Source organism: Suricata suricatta, chromosome 8, assembly GCF_006229205.1.
Source record: "Suricata suricatta isolate VVHF042 chromosome 8, meerkat_22Aug2017_6uvM2_HiC, whole genome shotgun sequence".
Lineage (NCBI taxonomy): Eukaryota > Metazoa > Chordata > Mammalia > Carnivora > Herpestidae > Suricata > Suricata suricatta.
In genome coordinates this window covers 11,607,270-11,633,105 of record NC_043707.1, presented here as the reverse complement: position 1 = coordinate 11,633,105, position 25,836 = coordinate 11,607,270, and the positions used below count along the sequence as shown (strand labels likewise).

At 43.7% G+C, this 25,836-nt stretch overlaps 1 protein-coding gene across 1 annotated transcript in view; it reads right to left on the bottom strand.

The window, feature by feature from the left end:
- BMERB1 (bMERB domain containing 1) overlaps nt 1-19,139 on the bottom strand; it is a 124,178-nt gene extending 105,039 nt beyond the window's left edge. The window contains exon 1 of the mRNA XM_029948661.1: nt 18,864-19,139. Coding sequence (XP_029804521.1) covers nt 18,864-18,969 — 106 coding nt within the window. The 5' untranslated portion in view covers nt 18,970-19,139. The remainder of the gene's footprint in view (nt 1-18,863) is intronic.
- Between the last annotated feature and the right edge of the window lie 6,697 nt (nt 19,140-25,836).

Genomic DNA, 25,836 nt, shown 5'->3' with positions numbered 1-25,836 from the left:
CTTGTCTCTGAGCTGTCTTACAACTCTGTAAGAGTCATATAATGAGGCAAAAATAATTCTTGTGCACATAGAAATCCTCGCCCAGCTGGTAGAGAGCCAACTGACTTCTCTCTCCTTCAAGGAAAACTGTTTTACTTTCATTTACCCCTTCATTTCAATATCCCTGATCCATAAATTAGACTATTCTTCAGAATCTGTGGAATTGGTTATTATGTCGAGTTGGTGCCCTCATTGAGCAGAATAAAAATCTTTAACATGTGTTTATTTTTATATCATGGGGAGATCATGATTTTACCTTTTTCTGAAAAGTATCTTTTAACAATAACAGAAAAGGACACATCAGTGTTTTTCCATTGTCCCTCACATACCCCTTGTCTCTTGCCTCGCGCCCCATTGGAACCACCAGGGAATTTCTCCTGCAACAGCCACATTGTCATGTAGTAGCAAGCTGTTTCCAGGAGAAACGCATCAGCCAGTGGACAATTATCTTTTCTAAATATGGTGTATTGTGTTGCAGAAAAGGAGCCACATTAATGGTGAGGCTGGGCCACCTAATACAGGTCACTGCATCTCTGTATCCGGGACAGATTTTTGAATAATGGCTGCTAATCATAATAGCAATAATATCTTTTGTATTCAGGAATGGATGGCAGATCTAGGGCAACTGGACTCGTGGGTTGAATTGTTCTCCCAAGAGCATCGACAGATCGACAATTTAGGATTTAATCATTTATTTTGCTGAGAGTTTTCAGGTGTTGGCCATCATGGTCTGATAGAGGAAGTCCTTTATTAGGAAGGGAACACTTATTTACTTAGCTCCTTTGGATACAAAAGATAAATGGGGCCAAGCTGTACTTTGGCTTCTGCACAACTTGAGCGCGTGGAAAATCACCATCCCTCCTGAGTAGACGCTTCTCACCCATTAAAAAGGGAGGTGGGGAAATGGGCCACCTGTATTAAAAGCTACTTGGGGTGGGGGCGGGGGGTGTTCTCATGTGCATCCAGAGTTGAGAATCACCCAGAACTGGGCTATCTCCAGAAATAACCATTTGTATCCTGTGCCCAATAGAAGTAATAGAATCAATTGAACATAAACATAAGCAGATGTAAACACACACGGTCTTTCTTAAAAGGAGACACCTGACTCATCAGGAATACTTGATTTCTTAGAAGACTTCTTTTTTTTTTTTAGTTTTTATTTATTTTAAGAGAGAGAGAAAGAGAGCGGGAGAAAGAGCAAGCGTGGGCAGGGGAGGGGCAGAGAGAGAGGGAAGAGAGAGAATCCCGAGCAGGCTCCGTGCTGTCAGCATGGAGCCTGACGCAGGGCTTGAACCCACAAGCTGTGAGATGATGACCTGAGCCTAAATCAAGAGTCTGATGTTTAACCAGCTGAGCCACCCAGGTGCCCCTTAATATACTTCTGTGTACTAAGAAATTCATCTAAGAACCTTAAAAGAACTAAGCATCGTCTCCTCCCTCACCCAGCTAAAATCAATGCTCATGTCAGTCCACAAGAATGGAGACGTCATCTGTCACCCAGTGGGCTCCATCTTCTCAGTGTCTTTCATTACTGTCTGTGAACTATTTGGGGCTAATAAAGAAAAACTGGTCAGTGCCTGGACAGTTTTCTGGAGTCAGTGTTCTCCGGGTGGACATACCTCCCCCTCATTTTGGTAGCAGAGTCAAGGGCTGTTGTTTGAAGGGTTATTTCTGTTTATCTACCTGAAACATTGTCTTTGTTATAAGTGAAAGTGACAATTTCTTCTTCACTTTGGGTTGTAGTAAATAGAAATCTTCCCAGGCAGGAATGCCTTGAGGAAAATCACATCCATTTTGCACAGGGAGATTTCTTTATGCTTCAGGGAGCTCCTAATCGGGTTGCTCTTGGCTTAATCTTCACATCCAAGACAGTGTCAATCGACAATGCTTTGTGTGTGTGAGCGGACAGCTGGGAGACGTCTCGAGAAAAAGAGGGCAGAAACCTAGGGACCAAGGTGAGAGTTGGGAGAGAAAATCTGTTCTCTTGTGCATCATAAAACTAGAGTACTCGTTTAAAAAAAAAATAGACCTGATCAGTGCTTCTCAACTGGGGACAAGTCTGCCCCTCTAGTGAACGTTTGGCAACATCTGGAGATCTCTATGGTTGTCACAATTGGGCAGCAGTAGGGGTGGTGGTGGTACTACTGGCATCTAGTGGGCAGAGGCCAGAAATGTTACTGACCATCCTACAATGCACGGGACAGCCCGCACAGTACAGCATGATCCAGTGTCCATGAGGCCAAGGTTGAGAAATCGTGGACAAATGGACGCCACAAATTTCCTTCCAGCCCTAGGACATCAGGATGCTGAAACATGATGCTCAATCCCAAATAAGAAGTCTATTGCTATGGACTTCATCGTCCCCCGCAATTCCAAGGTGAAAGCCTTAACCCCCAATGTGACTGTATTTGGAAGTAGGGCCTTTAATGAAGTAATTAGGTTCGATGAGGTTTTAAGGATGGGGGCCTGGGCAGAGAGGATTAGTGTCCTTGTTAGAAGTGACATCAGAGCACCCCCTCCCTCTCTCTACCTGTGCACTTGCACATGGAAGCGGTCATGTGAGCACACAGCAAACAGGTGGCCTCCTGCAAGCCAACAGAAGAAGCGTCAGAATGAAACCTACTCACAAGCACCTTGATCTTGGACTCTGCAGCCTGCAAATCTGTGAGAAATCGACGTGTGCTGTCTAAGCCATCCTGTTGATGGCGTTTTGCTGTGACTGCCTCAGCAGACTAACGCAGCCGTCCACAGTAAACCCCACTGCTAACCTAGCCTCACGCAACTACTAGGTGCTAGGCACTGTGCTAAGCATTTTACGTACCTACTCATGCTCACTCCTCAACACATCCGTGTGAGGTGGCAATTATCATTATTCTCCCTACAGAAGAGTCATTGAAGGCCCAGAGAGGTTACACAACTAGACTGAGATCAACCAGTTGGGAAGACAGAGAGGTGAGCTCTGAACCCAAAAAGCCCGACCCCTAGTTAGGAATCCATGCATTTCATGACCACAAGATACCACATTCCCAAACTCTCTTTCTCTGATCTTGAAATTATAAACTTTAAGGGAAGACAGGATAAGGAAAGGGCCAACACAGAGTGAAATTGCCAGAGAATGCAGAAGTCAAAAATCTCTGTACCTTCTCCAAAAAGTCAAATCCAGAATTATCCCCTGGTTTGGCAATGTCACTCCTACGTATACACCCTGAAGAGCTAAAGACAATCAAGGAAATACTGTGTACAAATGTTTATAGCAGCATGAGTCACACTTGCCAAAAGGTGGAAACAACCCAAATGCCCATCAACTGATGAGTGAATAAACGAAATGTAGTATATTCATAAATGGAATATCATTTAGCCACAAAAAGGAATAAAGCATTGACATCTGCTACAATGTGAATGTGCCTTAAAAACACTACACTTGGAGCACCTGGGTGGCTCCATCAGTCAAGCGTCTGACTTCAGCTCAGGTCATGATCTCACGGTTTGTGAGTTTGAGCCCCATGTTGGGCTCCATGCTGATAGCTCAGAACCTGGAGCCTCCCTTGGATTCTGTGCCTCCTTCTCTCTCTGATCCTGCCCCACTTCTTCTCTGTCTCTCAAAAATTAAATGAACATTTAAAAAAATTTAAAAACACGACACTTGGGGCACCTGAGTGCTCAGTCGGTTAAGCATCTTACTTTGGCTCAGGTCATGATCTTGAGATTCATGAGTTCGAGCCCCACATTGGGTTCTCTGTTGTCAGAGCCTGCTTTGGATCCTCTGCCCCCACGTCTCTCTGCCACTCTCCTACTTGCTCTCAAATACAAATAAACATTTTTTAAAAACAAACAAAAATCACTACGTTCACTGAAATAAGCCAGGTTACATGTTGTACAATTTCATTTATACAAAACACCCAAATAGGTAAATCCGTAGAGACAAAAACTAGTTGCCAGGGACTAGTTGTGTGGTGAGGGACTTGAATGGGTACAAGGTTTCTCACAAGTGCATAAAGGTGGTGCTTGCACAAGACTAAATGTAGTAAATATCATTGACTTGTACATTTCAAATGGTGAAGGGTTAATTTTATAGTATGTGAGTTTTACTTCAGTTTAAAAAAGAAAGAAAAGAAAATCTCGATAGAGAAGGAAGACACATAAAGCTAACCTAGTCCTGGCTGAGCATTTGGGAAATCACAAAACCCTGCTCTAAGGCAAAGCTGATCCCTAAGAAAGCGAACCTCTTAGCTCTTGGAACCCAGCCTGGCTGCCCTGGGCCTGGGGCTGAGCCACTCTTTACAGACGGCGGCGTTTGCACCGGATTTAACCACCAGGATGTCCTCCGGGGACACCATGTCCATGTCTATTTAAACAGGATGAAGACGGATGGGTCTTGCGGTGGGTGGCAGGTCTCCAGCATTAACACAGCACTGCAAACCCCTAGCGGGCAAAATGGCCCCCCTGGTGTGCTGGGTATAGAGGAACCAAACAGGACCAAAATGGGAATAATTTTTGTTCCTTGTCAAAATGATGGCCACCTTTTAAGAGACACCTGCCAAAAGCATTTCCCCCCCTGGCGAGGGGCCTGGACAAACGTCTGGTTTTCAGCTGTCTTCATTCAATCCAGGGCTAAGGACGGTGCTATGGATTGAAGGTTTATGTTCCCCTCCCCCCAGTCCATGTATTAAAAATCTAACCCTCAGGGCGCTTGGGTGGCTTGGTTGGTTAAGCATCCGACTGTTGATTTTGGCTCAGGTCAGGATCTCACGGTTCATGGGATCCAGCTCTGCGTCAGGATCCGGGCTGATAGTATTGAGCCTGTTGAGGATTCTTTCTCTCTCTCTCCCTCTCTGTGCCCCTCTCCTGCTCATGCTCTTTTTCTCTCAAAATAAATAAAAACTTAAAATTTTTTTTAATTTAAAAAAATGTAAATTTTTAATTTTTTAAAAAGTTTAAAATTTCTGCATTTTAAAAGCCATCCAGGTAGGGGCGCCTGGGTAGCTCAGGTCATCCCTTGTTTTCAGCTCAGGTCATGATCCCAGGGTCACGGGATTGCTCAGCAAGGAACCTGCTTAAACTTCTCTCTCCCTCTCCCTCTTCCTCTGCCCCTCTCTCTGGCTCACGTGCACACGCACTCTCTCTCTCTCTAAAATAAAATAAAATAAAAATTGAGTTATTAAAACTATCCAGACTATGGTCTTTTGTTAAAGCAACCTGAGCAGACTAAACACAGAAAGAAAAACATGAGTTAAGGAAAGACTGGTATGTCTCTTCCTCTGCTGATTATTGCCTATTTCCCAAATTGATCTCTGAGACCGGACTGTAGTGAGTGAGTGGTTTCACTTCTCAGCCCTGGAGACCCCCGGGGAAACCGGGAAGCACAAAGAGAGAAAATCTAAAGGAACATGGTCCACACTGCAATGACCCAGATTCTTAAAATAGGGCTCCACAAACTATTACAGATGCCTCTCCATTTAAAAAAATAGTATGAAATGCCAGTGGAATTTAACATATTTGGAAATTTACAAATAATTGTAGAGGGAAAGGTATGAACTTCTTAACCAGACGGTCTAGATTCAAATCCCTTCTCTATTGATCAGTGGGGCAAGATTTCCATCTCTCTCCTACACACACATACACACACACACACACACACACACACAATGTTTCATCTTATAGGGTTGTAATGAGCATTAAATCAGATAAAACTCTATCTCCTCAATTCTGGAGATACCACCTTTTGCCCAACATTTTTTTTTAAGTTCATTTATTTTGAGAAAGAGAAAGAGAAAGAAAACAAGTGGGGGAGGGGCAGAGGGGGAGAGAGAATCCCAAGCAGGCTCTGCACTGCCAGCACGGAGCCTGCCTTGGGGCTTGATTTCACAAACCACAAGACCATGACCTGAGCTGAAATCAGCAGTCGGACGCTCAACCCACCGAGCCACCCAGACACCCCTCTCCCCAGCATTTTAACGTTTCTAAGGTCAGGATGCCTCTTCCCCTGTCCCATAAATGTATACCTTAGCACAACCATCTAAGTGTGATAATATTATCAGAGGGTTTTTTTTGAGTGAGGTATTTTTTTCCTTTGTTCCTTGGCTGTCCACTGCCACCTCCCCTTCCTCCCCTCACATCAGCCCCGCCCCCAATCCTTTCCCCCAGGTGGCCTATGGCAGCCACTTACTGTCCATCCTTCTGTGTTATTCTCCTACTAATAAGATCGGATGCACACACACAGGGATGCCCTGTACTCCATGTGCTAGAAAGAGAGACAAAGAGAGCATTTTGTTTTTCAAAAATTAGATCCTCTTACATACATTTTCCTGGATCTCATGTTCCTCCCCCAACCATACCCCTGAAGACAATTATTATTGCTCTACTTTTGTCTTTTTTAAAGGCCCCAGCACACTTCACACGGGATGAACAGTAGTTTATACAACCGCCCTTCCACTGGTGGGCCTTCCGTTTTATGCCGTTTCATTTTTGTTTTTTGTTTTTTGTGTATTTTGCGCATACATCTTTGTATGCTAGTGTTATTTCTGTCGGATAGAGTCCCAGGCATCTAGGACTAGACTGCCTCGTCAAAGCATAGGAGGATTTTAAATTTTAATAGATGTTATCCGGTTGCTTTCCAGAAAGGCTGGAACACACAAGTCCACCGGCAGCGTCTAAGATGACTTCTAACGGCCCAGTGTAGTTTAATGTGGCCGTGCTGGGTTTTGTTTCTGTTGTTCCAGAAAGGTGTGAGGGATAGTGTGCCCCCACCTCTGTGGATCCTAATAGTCAAGGAGATATGGCTTAAATATAATTACCTAGCCACACCTACACCCATCATGGCATTGTCCGTGTCCTGCCAGTGCGCTGTAACCTTACCTATTTCTGTTATTTTGCATCTGACCTGAAAATCTTGCCTCTTTCCCTCGAAGCCAGGAAAGCACGCTAACCTAGCTGTGGTATCAGGAACAAATAGTCGAAACCAGGAGATGGACAGGCAGTTCAGACCAAGACACCAGCTAACTTTATTCTTTCGTCTGAGGATTGCGAAGGTTTACTAAACACGATTAAATCATCTGCACCTCGGTATTTCTGGATTAACAGCCACCTAATTCGGCAACTATTGATTGAATGAGAGGCTTCTCAGCGCTGGCCAATTTGGTAGCTGCTGGGCTTTCAGCACTGAGCAGCGAATGTGACACCCAGGGTCACTGTTCTCCAACGAAGACAGAATCATAGTACTGCACTTGGATTTGCCCAGAAAATGTGGTTTGACCCTATTAGGAGTCATCTTCTCAAGGGCTTTCAAAAATGCGCATATAGCAAAACAACTAAATTAATTTCTGGGCATCATTTAGTTAAGGGGGCGTTGGGTCAATACAATAACTTCGTTCCTGTTTCTGAAAGACTCAGAGGACATCATCGCTTGGTCCTTGGGTTTGACACCACAGGAAACGGACTGCTCCCAGTAGACCTCCTTTTTTCAGCTTGGTTGAAGTATAATTGACTGATAACATTGTAGGATATTTAAATATTTTTAATGTGTATTTATTTTTGAGAGAGACAGAGCATGAGCGGGGGAGGGCAAAAGAAAGAAACACGGAATCCGAAGCAGACTCTGAGCTGTTAGCACAGAGCCGGACACAGGGCTCGAACTCAGGAACCTGAAGATCATGTCAGCCGAAGTCTGACACTCAACCAACTGAGCTACCCAGGCACCCCTGTAAGATCTTTAAAGTATACATCGTGATGATTTGTTCCAGGAATGTCCTGTGGAAGGACTCCTAGTACCTAGTGATTACACATCTATCACCTCCCATATTTCTCTTGTGTGTATGTGTGAGAAAACATAAGCTCTACTCTCAGAAAATTTCAAGTATATGATACAGTGTCCTCAGCTATGTTCCCAGTCACCACATTGTACGTTAGATCTTTAGAACGTACTCACAACTTGGTAGTTCATATGCTTCCTACTAATGTCTGTTTCCCTCACCCCCCAGACCCCAGGCGACCGCTTCCCTGGTCTCATAGAAATCTTTCTATGAGCTTGACTTTTTATTCTTTTTCTTTGTTTTCTTGTCTTCTTCTTCTTCTTTTTTTAGATTCCACATATAAGTGATACCATGCAGTATCTGTCTGATTTCTTTTACTTGGCATAATGCCCTCAAAGCCCATCATGTTGTCACAGATGGAAAATGGCAGGATTTCCTTCTTTCTCCTGGCTAAATATATTGCACTGTATATAAAGACCACATCTCCTTTATCCATTCATCCCTTGGTGGACATTTAGCTTGTCTCCATATCTTGGCCATTGTGAACAATGCTGCGAAAAACATGGCGGCGCTGATGTCTCTTCGATATCCTGTTTTCCTTCCCTTCAGTCCCGGAAGTGGGATTGCTGGATCATATAATAGCTCTATTTTTACTAGTAGACCTTAAATCCCTTTGAAGGCAGGGCCGTAAACATCTTACTCAAAGCGCTCCATATTCTCAAGAGCTTAACACAATAATTGGCATATAAAGAGGCCAAAGTAAATAGGTACTGAATGGTTGAGGGAATCAATGGGTAGATGGACAAATGGGTGAATGAATGACTTCCCAGCTTAGGAGTTCCAAAGGAACAGAAACATTAGCGTCACACACTGGTCATTTTCCAATGTGAATGTTATGGAATCTAGACGTAGTTTTCTTGCCATTTGTAATGCAGTCGTTTATAAGTCATTCAGATACAAATGTCGGAAACCGAGCTCCATTGCAAACAGCCTGACTGTTAGATCATCCTTCAGTCCCTACTGGCTGTACCCCTTCCCTGGGGTGAGACCTTGACCTGTTTACCCATACCCAAAGGACCAGGATGAGTCCAGCTCTTGGCCCTTTCTTGTAAAGAGTAAATGGAAAAACACAGGAAAAATCTAAATTAGAGAGTGCTATGCAAATGTCGGGGGTCACTATTCTTCCTATACCCACAATCCCTGGGTCTCCTGAAGCCCTACTGAAAGTGAGAATAGGGGCGCCTGGGGGGCTCACTCGGTTAAGTGTAGGACTTCGGCTCAGGTCATGATCTCAGGGTTTGTGGGTTCAAGTTCCACATGGGGCTCTGTGCTGACCACTCAGAGCCTGGAGCCTGCTTCAGATTCTGTCTCTTTCTCTCTCTCAGCCCCTCCCCCACTCATACTCTGTCTCTGTCTCTCAAAAATGAATAGACGTTAAAAATTTTTTTAAAAAGAAAGAGAGAAAGTGAGAATGGCTGGGACTGATTACAGTATATTTAATTCCTGAGACCCCAGGCTAACCACACTGCCATTCCGTGCTTGGCACGTGGTCATTCCTTCCCATCTGTAATCGACTGCTGCTGTCTGCTCCCTTCAGGATATCTGGCCCCTTCCTCCACACCCACTGCCACTGCTTTAGACCCCAGCTCACGTGATGTCGTGATCAGATGCTTCCAGAACCCTCCTCGTTGGTCCCCTTACCCCCGGGGTCCTTGCCCTGCCATGTAGTGTGCAACCACTGTCAGCCAAGTCTTCCTAAAACACTAGTTTCTTTAGCTCCATCCCTTGCCCTCTCCAGACACCTGTCACATTTCATCCGGCCATGTCTCCTGACCCTGCTCAACCAGCCTCACACCTCATGACTCTCCTGATGCAGCTGAGTTCATGGGTGCCTCCAGCAATCCCCACACGCTTTGTTGCCCCCATCTCTGCCACCCACCTTCACTTCCCTTTTTCTCTCCAGTTGTCTAAAGATACCCAGCCATGGCTCACTTTAGGTCCTGTTCCATCAACACCATCTCCCCCATTTACCATGGGCTCCACACCAAGGGCTTTCACATATTTTCTCTTTGGATCTTCTTCCTTAACCTAGGAGGCACGTCCTGCTAGTATATTCGTTAAATGAAGAGAAGACTGAACTTCAGAGAGGTTAAGTAAGCAGCCCGGGTCACCCAGCGAATGAGGGGTGAAGCCAGAACTCAAAAGGAGGCGGAGCCTAAACTGTCACACACCACACTAATCTGTCCCTATACCGTCCAAGTCTTTCTAGATCACCCAAAGGAGGCCTTTGTCTGGGAAGCTACATTTCTTACTCCATATGGAAAAGCTCTTCCTGCTGAATTTCCACCATGAGTCACCACATTCGCTCCTATTTCACCCTGAAGGCACTGGGAAGTAGTGACATGTAGTCCTCAAGTGTTCAAGGGACACATGTGTCATGGGAAAGGCCATTAACGAGCCAGAGAACAGAATCAGTACAAAGACACACGAAGACGTATTAGAAACACTAATGGACCTTAGCCGTCTGAATTACCAGCAGCCCCCAGTCGATCCTGGCAGATAAAGGCAGCAGGACTAAGCCACCCATGCTTGGGCTCAAGTTCCAGCTCTGACACCTCGTGGCAGAGTGACACTGGGCAAGTTACTTAACCTCTCTGAGCCTCAGTCTCCTCATCTGTAAAAGCCATAAATATCTCCGTGTACCTCACATCCCAGGGTGTTTTCTAAGAAGCGAATTAGAGGATGCATGTAAACACGTGCACGCAGCGGGCAGACAGGAAGTGCCCCGGGCATGTTTTTTGTTATAATAATTCCCTTCTACTTCCATTAGAAGAATTATTTTCCTTAGTGGTCCCTATGTATTAAAGGCATTTCAATTATAAAATAATTCTTAGCAAGTCCGACTCTGATTTCATTAAACAAACTTATTCTAGGAGTCTGGTCCGTAGCCACCCCATTTGGACCCTGCAGGAAAGTTTTGTCTCCATGGGGAGCTGAGCCTTCTATATCCCGCCATCTGTGGCCTTACCCCTGGGCTTCCGAGTGCACTGGCTTCCTGCTCTGCTCTTGTCTCCCTCATGCGGTCAGAGCCTCGCAAGCATCCCTGATGTGTCTCCTAGGTCACGTGTGTTGTTTCATGTCTGTGTCTTCACAGGGGCTGTTCCCTCTGCCTGGAATGCTGTTCCTCTGAATCAGTGATGAAATACTGTTCATCTTTTCAGGCTACTTCAGGATGCACGATTGGGGCGCCTGGGTGGCTCAGTCGGTTGGGTGTCCGACTTTGGCTCAGGCCGTGATCTCATGGCTTGTGGGTTCGAGCCCACATCAGGCTCTGTGCTGTCAGCGCAGAGTCCATTTCGGACCCTCTATCTCCCTCTCTCTGCCCCTCCCCCACTCTCTCACTCTCTCTCAACAATAAACTTTTTTTAATTCATAAAAAAAGAACCACTTTCACTCTGAGACCCCAGAACCATCCCTCAGTGCTACCACTTAAACCTCGTATATGTCTTGTGCCATTACATGAAGATACCTGTATATTAAATATACCTTTTTTATTTCGCTTTTTAAAAACAATGTAATACAATTTTTATTGAGGCAAAATACACATAACATAAAATATGCCATGTTAGCCATTTCAAAGTGTGCAGTTCAGCAGTATTAAGTACACTTCCATTTTTTCAGAGGAGGAAACTAAGGTCTAAGGAAGGAAGGCGACTGGCCCAAGGTCACAAGGCAAGGAAGCAGCAGAGGAAGGCCAGAGAGCTCCTTAAGGGTGGGGTCTGGGTCCTTTTCCTCTCTGTGCCTCTGAGGCTAGCACACAGCAGGGGCTCAAGCCTGCTGAGTAAGTGACTAGGGAAGGAACGAATGCCCTGCAAGGTCAGCACCCCAGGGGAGCTTTGTGAATGCTGACCCGATGGCAGCCTCTGCCTGTGCTGGTCTCTAACCCACAGGCTCGTCCAGGTAACAGATGATTCTCATCAGTGAACCAGGCGGACCCTGAGTCCCGGGACGCAAGAGCCAAGGGGGAGGGGGGGCGGTGCTCATGCAGGGACCCTGGCCTGCCGGGGGCTGGCAGCTCACCTGAAATGCCCTTCTCTCCTCCTGTCACCTATGGAAATGCTGCTTAGCCTTCAGGCCCAGTGCCAACACCTCTTGCTGTCACTCTGGGGTCCCCCAGGAAGAGCTTAGCTCTTCCTCCTCTTGTTTCCCCGTGGTCCCTTCACTGAGCGTTTGTTTCATTTTGCTGGTATTACAATGTATGCTGTTCCTTACATCTGTGTCTCCACACTTCCCCGATCTGGAAGCTTCTTAAGGGTGGGGGCTGTGTCTTATCTCTAATCTCCACAGCATCTAACACAGTGCTAGGAATAACAGACACTGGTGAGGACCATTTACAGTCACGGGGTGGGGAGGCTCAAATTGGGCTCCAGCTGGGCTGTGTATCAGCTTTGTGACCTTTGGCAAGTTTCTTAACCTCCAAAGCTCCAATGTCCCCATCTGTAAAAGGCAAATAAGAATCTGGCTGACGAGGGTGACTAGGTGGCTCAGTGGGTTAAGCCTCCGACTTTAGCTCAGGTCATGATCTCATGGTTCGTGGGTTCGAGCCCCATGTTGGGGTCTGGGCTGACTGTTGGGAGCCTGAAGCCTGCTTTGGATTCTGTGTCTCCCTCTCTCTCTGCCCCTCCCCTGCCTTCTCTCCCCCGCACTTTCAAAAATAAACACTTAAAAAAAAAGAATCCAGCTGACTTAATAGGGTTGTTACAAGAATTGAATAAGTCCAAGTTCACAGCTAGAACTCATTAACTACTATTATTATTAATAAGTCTTTAATAACTAATCCGAGACCAAGAATAGGCACAGATAGTTCTTCCTTCAGTTAACACGGAAGAAGGAAATGCTTGCAAAAATGAAACAAGAGTAAGAACAAACACAGAGAGACATAATACCTGGGTTTGTCCTAAGTACACACTAGATACTATGATGTTCATAATCTGGTGCATTCCTGCTGTGACGGTTTCCACAGCTAGTGACGCAGTCCGCTGCCTGGCATATGGCAGAGACTGTCACGTCTCCTCGGCCTTAACCCCGAGTGTGGCCTCCCACAAGACATCTGGAGCTGCTCCCACCCCTTGTCATACCTTCCTTCACATTCAAGGAAATTCCCACCACTTATAAATGGGATTGATTAGGAAAGAATCAGGACTCCAGTAAAGGATAATTGCATTAACGGCCCTCCCTGGTCCCCTTACTCTCCATCCAGGAGCTGATGTGACCCCTGAAAAACAAAATCCAGCCCGTGTAGGTCTCCTGCTTAACACTCTGCAGCAGTTCTCCTGCAATGGGAATAAAATCCATCCTTTTTTTTTTTTTTTTTTTTTTTTGGCAACCACAATCTACAAGACACTACCCAGTCTGGCTCCTCTCTGATTCATCTCCATTCTCTTCCCTGACTCCCTGGTGCCAACCACTCTGGCCGTGTGTCCCTTCCTCTAACACAGCAAGGGCCTTTGCGACTGATCCCTGGCATTTACTGGCAAAATATCACTTTCATAGAGAAGCATTTCCTGACTGTGAGATGGAAAATTCCCTCCCCTATTAATTTGCATGTCACATTTACTATTTGGACTACAATATTTGTTTGCCTGCGTATTATCTGACGCCTCCACTCCCCTGAATAGAAGCTCCCCGTGGGTAGGAACCTTGTCTGTCTTGCTCAACACTGTATCCGCAGTCCCTAGAACATCTCCTGTCACTTACAGAGCACTCAATACCTATTTATTGAATGAATAAATGGGGGGGGGGAGCAGATTACAGTCATTTTTCACTTTTTATTTTTGGATGAATTTGAATTTTTTATAAAGTGAACATACTATTCTGTAATTAGAGATAATGGCAGAACAGAATAAAATGGAGATAATGAAATTAGCATATTTAATCAGGCAGATGAAAAGAACACAAAACGTTTCCCAAGATTCGATTACGTGGATTGTTGGCAATCCATATTATTTCTGTCTCCACGCCGTTTGTGAAACCAGAGACACTGGCCGGTGTAACAGTCTGCTTGTTAGCCAGACTTGGAAGACTTTTAATGACCGTCACCACCCTTGTGACTGAGTTCTCCACTTTATTCCAATCCCCTGCTGTCAGCACTTTATTTCTACCTCTGTGCTTCTGCCATTGCATTTACCTCTCAGGGCATTTCCTCCGGTCCTGTGTCACCCTCCGTCCACCCCACACTTCCCCTGTCCAAAATCTCCATCGCCCTTTACGGTACATTCCAATCTATCGAGAAATGGCTACAACCACAGACGACTGTGCTTTTAAAAAAAGCTCCATGCTTTTTCAAAAGTCACCTTGTCTCTGTGTCTCCCTCAATTAATTACAGTTGGTTGAAAGCAATATTTTTATACATCGAACCACACCGAAATGTCACTATCCATTTTCAACTGAGTAAAAAGGAAAAAACAAAGAAAACAGTCACTCTCTGCTAGCGGAAAAATGCTGTCTAAGGTGGATGGGTGCAATTGCTTGGAATCTTTCTTGAAGGAAAAATTGCCAGGTAGTTTTCGAGGGTTCAAAAGCCATTCCCTTCATGCATTCCCATGAGGAGGAAGGCGGTATATACACAATCATCTGCAGTTTACAAAGCAACGGACACAAGAAAGAACTGACTGGTACGCTTGGAATAATCTCCAGTGCTATTGGGCGCCATCCACTTCTGTCCTATTGTGACAACCATTCAGCACTGATTGAGCTCTCACAGTGCCAGGCCCTATGCTAAATGCATTATATACCTTACCTCGTTTAATCCTCCCGGCAGCATGAAGTGGTCATTCTGATTATTATGCTGTCGGGGGAGGTTATGGAGAGGTCATGACCGCCATTTGACCCAAGAACTGGTCTGGGATCAGGGGGACTCCTTACCCTGCTCCGTTGGCCTTGAAATGGACAAGTATTCTCCCAGCGGGACCCATTCCAAGGACACAGCCTTGAGCGAATAAGGTGTTGCACACACCATCTGGAAGTATGCATGCCGAACCCTGTTCTGGCCTCTTTGAAAACTTGTAATATTCTGGCCTCTTTGAAAACTTGTAATATTCTGGCAGTTTCAAATTTCACCTGGGGAAGCTCCCAAGATCTCGAACCAATATATCCCCATTTTACAGATGAGGTAACTGACACACAGAGAGGTTCAACAATTTCCCAGGGTGTCAAAGCAACAAAGTGTTAGAGGTAGTTTGGAGCCATTTAACCTGATTTCAAAACTCTCATTCTTAGGGCGCCTGGGTGGCTCAGTTGGTTAAGCCTCCGACTTTGGCTCAGGTCAGATCTCAATTTCGTGGGTTCGAGCCCCGTGTCAGGCTCTGTGCTGACAGCTAGCTCAGAGCCTGGAGCCTGCCTCCGGTTCTGTGTCTCCTTCTCTCTCTGCCCCTACCCTTCTCATGCTCTGTCTCTCTCTGTATCAAAAATAAATAAAACATTAAAAAAAAAGGTAAAAAAAACAATTAAAAAAATTTAAAAAAATTAAAAAACAAAACTCTCATTCTTTGCTACTATACTATACATATGTTCCATCTAAACACAATAATTAAAATAGGGGTGCCTGGGTAGCTCAGTCGGTTAAGCATCCTACTCTTGATCTCGGCTCAAGTCATGATCTGCTGGTTCCTGAAATTGAGCCCCATATCGGGCTCTGGGCTGAGCATGGAGCCTGCTTGGGATTCTCTCTCTCCCTCTCTGTGCCCGTCCCCTGCTCATGCTCTCTCGCTCAAAATAAATAAATAAATAAATAAATAAATAAATAAATAAACATACATTAAAACAACTATAATTAAAATTAAAGATAGCAGTTAATACAACTTATACTGAAAATGACAGGTTCTGCAATTTTTTCCTCTTTTTCCAAGGCAGGGCTTGAACTCATGACGCTGAGATGGAGAGCCACATGCTCTACCAACTGAGCCAGCCAAGCACCCTAAGCTTAGCTTTTTATTTTTATTTTTTATTTTTTTAAATAATTATTTTATTTTATTTTATTTTTGAGAGTCAGAGAGAGACAGCATGAGCAGGAGAGAGAGAGAGTCAGAGAGAGAGGGAGACACAGAATTCAAAGACAGGCTCCAGGCTCCGAGCTAGCTGTCAGCACAGAGCCCGACGCAGGGCTCGAACCCACGAACCGCGAGATCATGACCTGAGCCGAAGTTGGATGCTTAACTGACTGAGCCACCCAGGTGCCCCTATTTTTATTTTTAATGTTTATCTATTTTTGAGAGAGAGAGAGAGAGAGAGAGAATGAGATCATGAGTGGGGGAGGGGCAGAGAGAGAGAGAGGGAGACACAGAATGTGAAGCAGGCTCCAGGCTCTGAGCTGTCAGCACAGAGCCCGATGCGGGGTTCAAACCTCGAGATCATGACCTGAGCCAGAGTTGGATGCTTAATTAACTGAGCCACTCAGGCACCCAGAGCTTAGCTTCTTTTCAATGGGCCTTTTTTTCCTCCTCTGGGCATTTCATGCATTACAACTTCCGTTGGCTTGGCCATATTTATTCCATAGAATCAATAGTACTAATTTTCACACTTCATTAATAAATAAATGGAGGTTGCAGATGTTATGGTTATGAATCCATAGATCCCAGGGAAGTTGAGAGGGAGCTTAAAAAATAAAAAAAGCCACTTGGATCAAAAAAGGCCAGGCTGCAAAGAGTTCAGAGTTCAAAACTCGCTAAAGGTAACAATCCCAGATTTGAGAATCAAAATGGTGACTCTGGATCAGTGTCTTAACAAGATTTCAAGTTTGAATATGTAGAGGGGAAAAAAACAGATTTGGGGATCCATGCAAAAGGAGATCAGAAACTGTGGTTTTGTATGTGAATAGGAAGCGAAAGTCAGAGTCTTTGATGGCTGGGAACACAGGAGATGAGAAAGCCTTTCTGCCAGGCTTTGACCAGTTTGCAGTCTAAGATTCAGAAGGATAAAAATTTCAGGAGCTAAACTGCTATAAATTGGAGGTTCGGTGCAATTTTTCTGTACGTTTGAGAACTGTCCTAATAAAAGAGTGAGAAAATAAAGCGCTGTAAGGGAATCATTAGGCAATTGACCAACACGGCAGTTTTAGTTTGGAGTATTGCTGTATGGAGTTGCTTGCAAAGAATGAAAGCAGGATCCTTGTACAGATGCAGTAATAAAATAATCGGAGCAGCCAACATGCACTGAGCACTTACCTTGAGCTCTACATACATCCTCATGAGTATTCCCAGTTAAGTTATAAAGTAGGTACTGTTATCATGTCCATTTCAGAGAAGAGATGCAGAGTAAGGCTTAGTAAGACTGCCGAAAGTCAGTCACATAGCCAGCCAGGGACCGAGCCCGCGTTCAAACCCAGGGCTTATTTGAATACAGCTTCTACTCTGCCAGGACCAGCATTATTTCAAGGCCACTGGGAGCTCCAGAGACCAACAGGGTGGCCACATATTTGTAAAATCCCTGTATGTGTAACGGGACTTTCTCAACAGATTTAGAAATCTTCCTAAAACTGTGAAAGCAATACAACCTCATGTGAAAAGCAGAAAGGGGCTCTGGGGTCTAACAAAACTGGGTTCAGATCCTTGCTCTGAAGCCTGTCACAGCACCCAGCAAACCCTAGTTTCTCCATCTGTGAAAGGGAAGTTAAAATAGTCACCTGAGGAAGTTATTGTGGGGATTAAATGAGACAATGCCTTTAAAGTTCTTAGCACAGGACCTGGTGCATGGCAATCTATCAATGAAAGGCAGCCATTGTGGGGATTATTCTGAGCTTGTGGGAAGCAGAGACCCTCAGCCTTGGTGTCATGCCAAAGTCCCAAAGCCAAAGGATTCTGACAACAGGAAATAGGAGGAAGGACCCAGATATTAAAAAGAGAAAGAAAAGGAAAAAGGTTGGGACACTATGGGTTCCAAGTGCAGAACCAAGACCTTTAATTGTGATTTCAACTTGAACCCTTGAGAACCAGAAGACAGTTGAGCCATTCCAGGAAGATTTTCTGAATTTGTAATCACAGGAATGGAGAAAGGACACACACACATACACACATGCATATGCGCACACACAATCTTCTACCAGGTCAAGGAAAAGAAAAGAGCACATTCACAATACTTTGATCCAACACAGCTCTGCAATTGGTGCTTAGCATGGTTCCCCAGAGCCAAGGCAGGAAGCTGAGGGTTCTTGAGAAGGGTGACAAGCCCTTCTCTGCCCGGCAGGAGGCACCGTGCTCGGGCAAGCAAGGCAAGGGCAGGGGCACCGGGAAGCGCCCTGGGTTTGCAAGGAGGGCTGGTGACCCTGGAGCCCTTGCGGCTGCCTGTATACTTTGCAAGCACGAGTTTTAACCACTGCGTCCTATTGATTAAAAACAAAAAATCCTTCGCTTATTTGTAAACGTTGTTAACGCCAAAATACCGTAGGGAGACTCGGCAAATAATATCGGCCCGTTTCAGAAGTGCCTTCTAGGACTGTACCCAAACCGAAGCCTGAATGAGTCAAGGGAGAGAGAGGGCGGGCGTGCACAGGGTTAACCTTCCCCTAACCCTTCCCCTCCCACCCGCGACCCAGGAGAAGACGGAGAGATAAACGCTGGGAATTTCAGGTGTGCCCTGAACCTGGCGCCGGGGGAGAAACACGGCAGAAACCCAGCGGACACTCCCCCCTCTCCGGGGACGTGGGCGCTTTCCAGCTTGGTCCAACGGCTCCAGCGTCCTAGCGCATCCCGGGCGGGGAAGCGACTCTCCTCTCTCGGCTGCGGGTAAGACCCTACTTTCCAAGACCAGCTGCGAGCTAGCGGATCCACGACTGCCACCCCAGGCTCCCGGCTTGCTGCCTCGCGATTTCCCGAGCCTCACGGTGAAACCCAACCCGGAGGGTCCCCCTTTTGTTCGCGGGAGAGCGCGTCGCTGCGCCGCGCTGCGCATCCCCCCAGCGCCGAGAGCCCCGCTGCGGGGGCGCTCCCCTCGGTCCGCTCCCTGCCCTCCCGGCGCTCCCGCTACCACCAGCTCCAGCACACAGATCCCCAACTGTCTCCCCGCTTCCAGCCGAGTACTCACTTCTCCCCAGTCCCTCTGCTGTCCACGCCGTCTGCTCCACCGCCCCATAGCGCCTCAGAGGCTTCTCGGTTTCCAGATGGGTGGACAAAGATTGCTTTAACTCCATCGCTGATCCCCGCGGGCAGGTCGACGGGTCCCCCTCTACTCCATCCCCGCCGCGGGCTGCAGGGAGGGAGGCGGCTCCAGCCAGCCGCGTTTTAAGGGGCCGGGCGCTCGTGACGCTGCTCCATCTCTTCCGCCGCCAGGGCCGGGGAGCGCGGACTGGTACCCAGAAGGCGGAGGGATGCAAGACGCATGCGCAATGGAGGCGGGCGGGGGGGTGTCTTGGGGGCTGGGTAAGGAGAACAGGGGCCAGATGATAACTCTAAGAAGAACAACAAAAACAACAACTAAAATAGGACCAACTCAACGGAAGTAAAAACAAGGCCCCTGCCCATGCTGGAGCCGGTGGTGATGTCTTGCCTGTGCACTGCACGCAGCTTGTGATCTGTCATCGGGCTGCTAGGTTTTGAGTGGGATTTGTGAGCGCGTCTCTAGCTGTGGGCGATGGATCCATCTTTGTGGGGAGTGTGCAGAAGCCTGAGTGTGGACCTGAGCGCATATTTGTGAGAATCTGTGGTTTGCGTCTGCGTGTAGAATTTGAATATGAAATGGGACAGCGTTGTTATGTGGGTGCCTATGTGGACACTGTATGTGTTTGCATGAACTTGAGAGAGACCTGAACATATTTTGGACACAATTATAACAAAGCTGTTTGGAACAGGCGTCTTTACTTTCCAGAAACTCGGGGTGGGGTGGGGGGAGTGTTATCTTACTAACAAAGCATGGTAGCATTAAAAGTACAAAGTAAAATGAGCAGCTAGATTGATACAATTAATAACAGTTATTGAATGATGGCTCTGTGGTAAACACTTCCTAATAGCCGTTTGAAATTGATGCTATTTTGTTGGCCTTGTTTTATAGAGGATGAAACTGGTTACAAAAAGATTATGTGCCCCAAGTCCCACATTTACCAAGTAAATATTCAGAAACTGAATCCAGACTCAATTTCTTTATTATACTGGAGCCTTAGATATATGTGGTGTTTTGTATGGTAGGAGAGTTGGAAAAAGTGCTATAGGATATCAGGTGATTGTTGTTTGGTGTTTTGCTTTTGAGATGTCATACGGGGCATTTTTTGGTGTCCCCGTAGTTTGTGGAAGTGTAGAATGGCCCAGATGTTTGAGAAAGTTATTTGGCCACCTGTTGTGTCCTTAAAAAGTTATTATCAACAATGAACTTTTACATAGCCCATGAGAGAAAAGGGAAATAACAATGAGAATCATAAAATATTTAGAGCTGAATAACCATGAAAGTACCATGCATCAAAACTTGTAAGTTTTGATAGAAGCAATGTACAGCGGGGGTGCCTGGGTGGTTCAGTCAGTTAAGTGTCCAGCTATGGCTCAGGTCATGATGTTATGGTTCGTGGGTTCGAGTCCTACATCGGGCTCTGTGCTGACAACTAGCTCAGAGCCTGGAGCCTGCTTCAGATTCTGTATCTCCCTCTCTCTCTCTGACCCTCTCCTGCTTGCACTGTCTCTCAAAAATAAATAAAAAACATTTTAAAACTTTTAAAATAAAAAAAGAAGTAATGTATAGCCTTAAATGCATGCATTAAAAAATGTAAGACTAAAAATAAGTGGGTTAGGGATACCTGGGTGGCTCAGTTGGTTAAATGTCCAACTCTTGGTTTTGGCTCAGGTCATGATCTCACAGTTCATGAGTTCAAGTCCCACATTGGTCTCTGTGTTGACAGTGAGGAGCCTGCTTGGGATTTTCTCTAAATAAACTTAAAACAATAAAATAAAAATAAGTGGGTTAGGTTGAATGGATAAGCAAAACATGGTCTGTACACACGGTGGAATACTATTCAGCCCTAAAAAGGAAGGGAAGGCTTCAATATGTTACAACATGGATGAACCTTTCAGACATTATGCTAAGTAAAGTAAGCCAGTCACAAAAAAAAAAGTACTGTGTGATGCTACTTACAGGATATATTTATAGCAATCAAGTATCATAGAGAAAAAAAAGTAGAATGGTGGTTGCCAGAGGCTGGGGGAGGAAAGAATAGAGAGTTACTGTTTAATGGGTGTAGATTTGCAGTTCTTTTTTTAAATTTTTTAATGTTTTAAATTTATTTTTGAGAAACAGAGAGAGACAGTGCGAGCAGGGGAGGGTCAGAGAGAGAGGGAGACACAGAATCTTAAGCAGGCTCCAGGCTCTGAGCTAGCAGTCAGCACAGAGCCTGATGCAGGGCTTGAACCCACGAACCCTGAGATCATGACCTGAGCTGAAGCCGGATGCTTAACCGACTGAGGCACCCAGGTGCCCCTAGATTTGCAGTTCTACAAGATGAGAAGAGTTTTACGGATGGAGGATGGTGATGGCTGCACGAAAATTAATGAATTTAATACCACTGACTCTACACTTAAAGATGGTTCAAATGGTTTTACAAAAATGGGTTAAGTATTCAACTGAAAAGACTTTAATAAAAAAAAGAGCAGATAAAACCTGTGAAGTAGAAAAAGGAAATAATAGTGATAAGAGCACATATTAAAGAAATAGGAAACCAAGAAGGAATAGGGAAGATCTGTAAAACCAAAAGCTGATTCCTTGGTTTGGGGGAGGGGGATGGAATACTAATAAAGAAGTCAACCTCGTAACACCCACCAGGATAGGCACTCATGAGTCACATTAGGGATGAAAAGGGACACATAATACAAATACAGGAAGGTTTTGTTCAACTGATTGAAATAGATAACTTTCTATAAGTAGCAAACTACTAAAATGTGTTTAAGACATTAAAAAATGAGTTAATAGTCATCACAAAAACTGGATTCTTAATATAAAATTTTATTTTCCTACTCAGTCCCACAAAGGCATTGGGCCCAAACAGTTCTTATTTCAAAATAGTCCTTATTTCAAAAAAATTGTTTCAGAGCTCATTTGATGAGGACAATATATGACCTTGATATCAAAACTAGATTAAAATGGCACAGTAAAAGAATTCTAGAGGCGCCTGGATGGTTCAGTTGGCTAGGCATCCGACTTCAGCTCAGGTCATGATCTTGCGGTCCGTGGGTTTTAGCCCTGCATTGGGCTCTGTGCTGACAGCTCAGAGCCTGGAGCCTGCTTCAGATTCTGTGTCGCCCTCTCTCTGCACTGCGCCCCCTGCTCACACTCTGTCCCTCTCTCTTTCAAAAATAAAGAAACACTAAAAGAATTTTTTAAAGAATTCTAAAGTGAGCTCACCTATAAACACAGGTAGAAAACTCTAAATATTATCCATGCACATGTCCTGTTGATTAACATCTCCTGTAATAATCGGTAGTAAATCGTTTGGGTATTATAAATAAGTAAACAATTTTAACATGCTAGATACGATGTATGTAGTATTTTAATGTTATCTGTAACCAATTATTCAGTTACAATACCTTATATTTGCAAAGAATGGATGTTTATTAAAATGACTACATACAGGGTTTCTCCAAAAAAAAAAAAAGAAAACTCTAAATATTAAAATACATCATGAACATTCCCAAAATGTAGTAATGACCCAGTATCAGAAAATATATTGATATAATATGCCATATTAACAGCTTAAAAGAAAAAACTAATTATCTTAATGGATATAGAAAAAGCATTTGAAAAAATTAGCAGTCATATATGTCTTTTTTTTCTGAGCAATTAAGAATAGAAGATCATTTCCTTAACTTTCTAGAGAGTAATTATCAAAAGTCAACAGCAAAGATCACATTTACTGTTGGACCTCTGGGCCTGATCATTAAGGTCAGGAACAAAGCAAGGATGCTTACCATCCCCGTTTCGGGAGATCCCAGCCAAGTTAGACAGGAAAAATAAATGAAGCATTAGAATTGAAACACAAAAAACAAAAGTTTCTTTTTCAGACACTATAACTGCCTCTCTAAAAATGCAAGCAAATCTACACATAAGCTATTAAAATTAACAAGACCAAAGTTTTTGGAAACAAGATAAACATACATAAAGTGTAATATTTCTGAACATTATTAATCAAACTTAAAGGTATAATCATAATAGCAAAAAAAAGCCCCACAAAACTTTAAGGAGAAAAGTATTATTTTGTGTCAACTGAGATGATTAATTAATGAATTAATTTTATGTTGCATTATTTTATTAAGCAACAGAAAAAAATGAAGAGATAGCTCTGTCACGTTCAAGGGTACAAAAGAATCAGTCTCATAAAGATGGCAATTGTCTTAGGTTGCAATTGTATTTGACATCTCAGTAGGGGGTAGGACTTTAAAATAAACTTGGCAAGCTGACCCTAAAATTATATAGAAGGAACAAGGGCTATGGGGAGCCTGGGTGGCTCAGTCAGAGAGCATTTGACTCCAGGGTTGTGGGATCGAGCCCTGCATCAGGCTCCACGCTAAGCTTGAGAGTCTCTCTCTCCTCCTTTGTCCCTCCCTCATTCATGTACACATTCTCTCTCTCTAAAATAAAAAATAAAATAAAATAAACCTAGGCGTTAAGAATAGGTAAGACAGTGGTGGGGAAAATGAACAGATAGGAAGAATGTAGCTAGCAGATTCCAAAAATCAAGAGCCCCAAAACAGACCCACATATATTTGGAAAGTTGGCCTTATGACAGAGGAGGTATTACAAATCAGTACCGAAAGGATAAGCCATTCACTAAATGGTAGTGAGATAATAGAAAACTAAAATAAAAATGTCACCCTTGTACTTCCTATCATGCATACACACAAACTGAGTGAGAAAGAGCGAAATGTGTAAAATGTGGAAGATCATATAAGAAGAATGTCTTTGTTCTCTTGCAGTGGAAAGATATGTTCATTAAGACCCTAAAACACAAACCTTCAGGAAAAATATTAAGTTTGACTCTATCAGATTTTCTTTATTGAGGTGAAATTCACAGTAAACGGAAGTTAACCATTTTAAAGTGAATAATTCAGTACTATTGTCGTTTCACGGTGTTACACAACCACCACCTCTATCTAGTTCTCAGGCATTTCATTACCTTTTAAGGAGACTCCGTGCCCATTAAGTAGGTATCCCGTATTCCCCCTTCCTCCCTCCTGACAACCACCAATCTTTTCTTTCTCTATGTATTTACCTGTTCTGGACATTTTGTATGAATGGAATCATATGCTATGTGACTTTCTGTGTCCATCTTCTTTCACTTAGCCTGCTGTTTTTGGGGTTCATCCATATTGCATGTATCAGCACTTCGCTCCTTTTGACGACTGAGTAGTATTCCACTGTACAGTTACCCCACGTTTTGTGTATCCATTCACCCATTCATGGACATGTGGGTTGTCCTCCACCTTTGGGTTATGGTCAATAGTGCTGCTATGAACATTTGCATACAAATATCTATTCGAGTGCCTATTTGCTGGGTTATATGGGAATTGCTGTTCAATCTATGTTCAGCTTTTTGAGAAACAGTTCAACTGTTTTCCACCGTGACTGAACCATTTTACATTCCCTCCAACAGTGCATGAGGGATCTAATTTCTCCACATCCTCACTAACACTTATTATATATACTGTGTGTGTGATTATAGCCACAGCAATGGAAAAAACCAAACTACTACCAAAAAAAAAAAAGTAAAAACTTTTAGAGACATAAGATTAAACAAAAGAAACCAGATACAGAATAGTACATACGGAATGATTCCTTTCGTATGAAGTTCAAAAACAGAACTTACCTATAGTGATAAGTGTCAGAATAGTGGTTACTTTTAGGAAGGGCAACTTGCTCAAATACTAGAAATGTATTGAAATGATTAATGACATACCAGGAGGTGTGTATGTATGGATATACATATATGTGTATATAGATACAGATATTCATTGAGAAAGCCACTTGAGATATATTTCCTTTACTAATTGGAAATTATATCTCAATATTAAAAACCAATTAAATAAAAGGGTATTTAACTGTTAAATCAAAGACGGTTGGAGAGTCCAGAAATCTTTTCTCATGGTATTCTCTTTACTTTTCTGTATTAAACTAATTTAAAATTGAATGTCATAATTTAAAAGAAGGAAGAGGAAGAGGGGAGGAGGAAGAGGGGGAGGAGGGGAGAAGCGGAAAGAGGAAAGAAAAAAGCCAGACCTCTTGGGTCCCATAATTCAACTCCTAAGAATCTACCCTGAGAAATAGTTGATATACTAAAAAAAACGCTTACACACAAGGTTCTTTCTTACAGTTTCTGTAAACTGTGGGGAAAAGGCTCACATCCTACAAAAGAGAAATTATTAAATCAATTCTTATTTAAAATTACATTTACAAGGAATTCGAAATGTCATGGGGAAAACATAACACAATGTTAATCAAAACAAGAGGAAAAGTGGAATACACATTGTAATGTTCAGTACGGGCTGTTGTTCTCTGTCTTTTGGTTAAGGTCAAGTGTATACTGTGATCTTAATCATATTAAGTATTTTATAAAGTGATAATAGTAGAAATTAAGTGAGAAATATTTTGATCCCAAGTTTGTTACCTGTTCACACGTATACATACATATGTACACATATCCAATAAAAGAAAACATTGAAATGACACATACCAAAGAATTGAGGGTGACTACCTTTTAAGTCAAGATAATAAATAATATTTTGTTTGAATTCTCCAATATTCCCACAAGGTATACGTGTTACTTTTATTATCAGAAAAAGGCCAATAATGTTTTTAATGCACGGAAAATAAAAACACTAGGAATAAATACGCCAACTTATTTTTAAATGTTTATATATTTTATATATTAATATACTAATATTGTGCATTTACAACCACAATGACAGTGGTTATTTCTCAGAGTTGAGAGTTGGGGGAAAATCTTGTCCTTCTTAATTCTCTGAATTTTCCAGTCATCTATCCTGAGCACATGCTGTTTCATCAGTGAAAGACAGATGAATTCTGATTC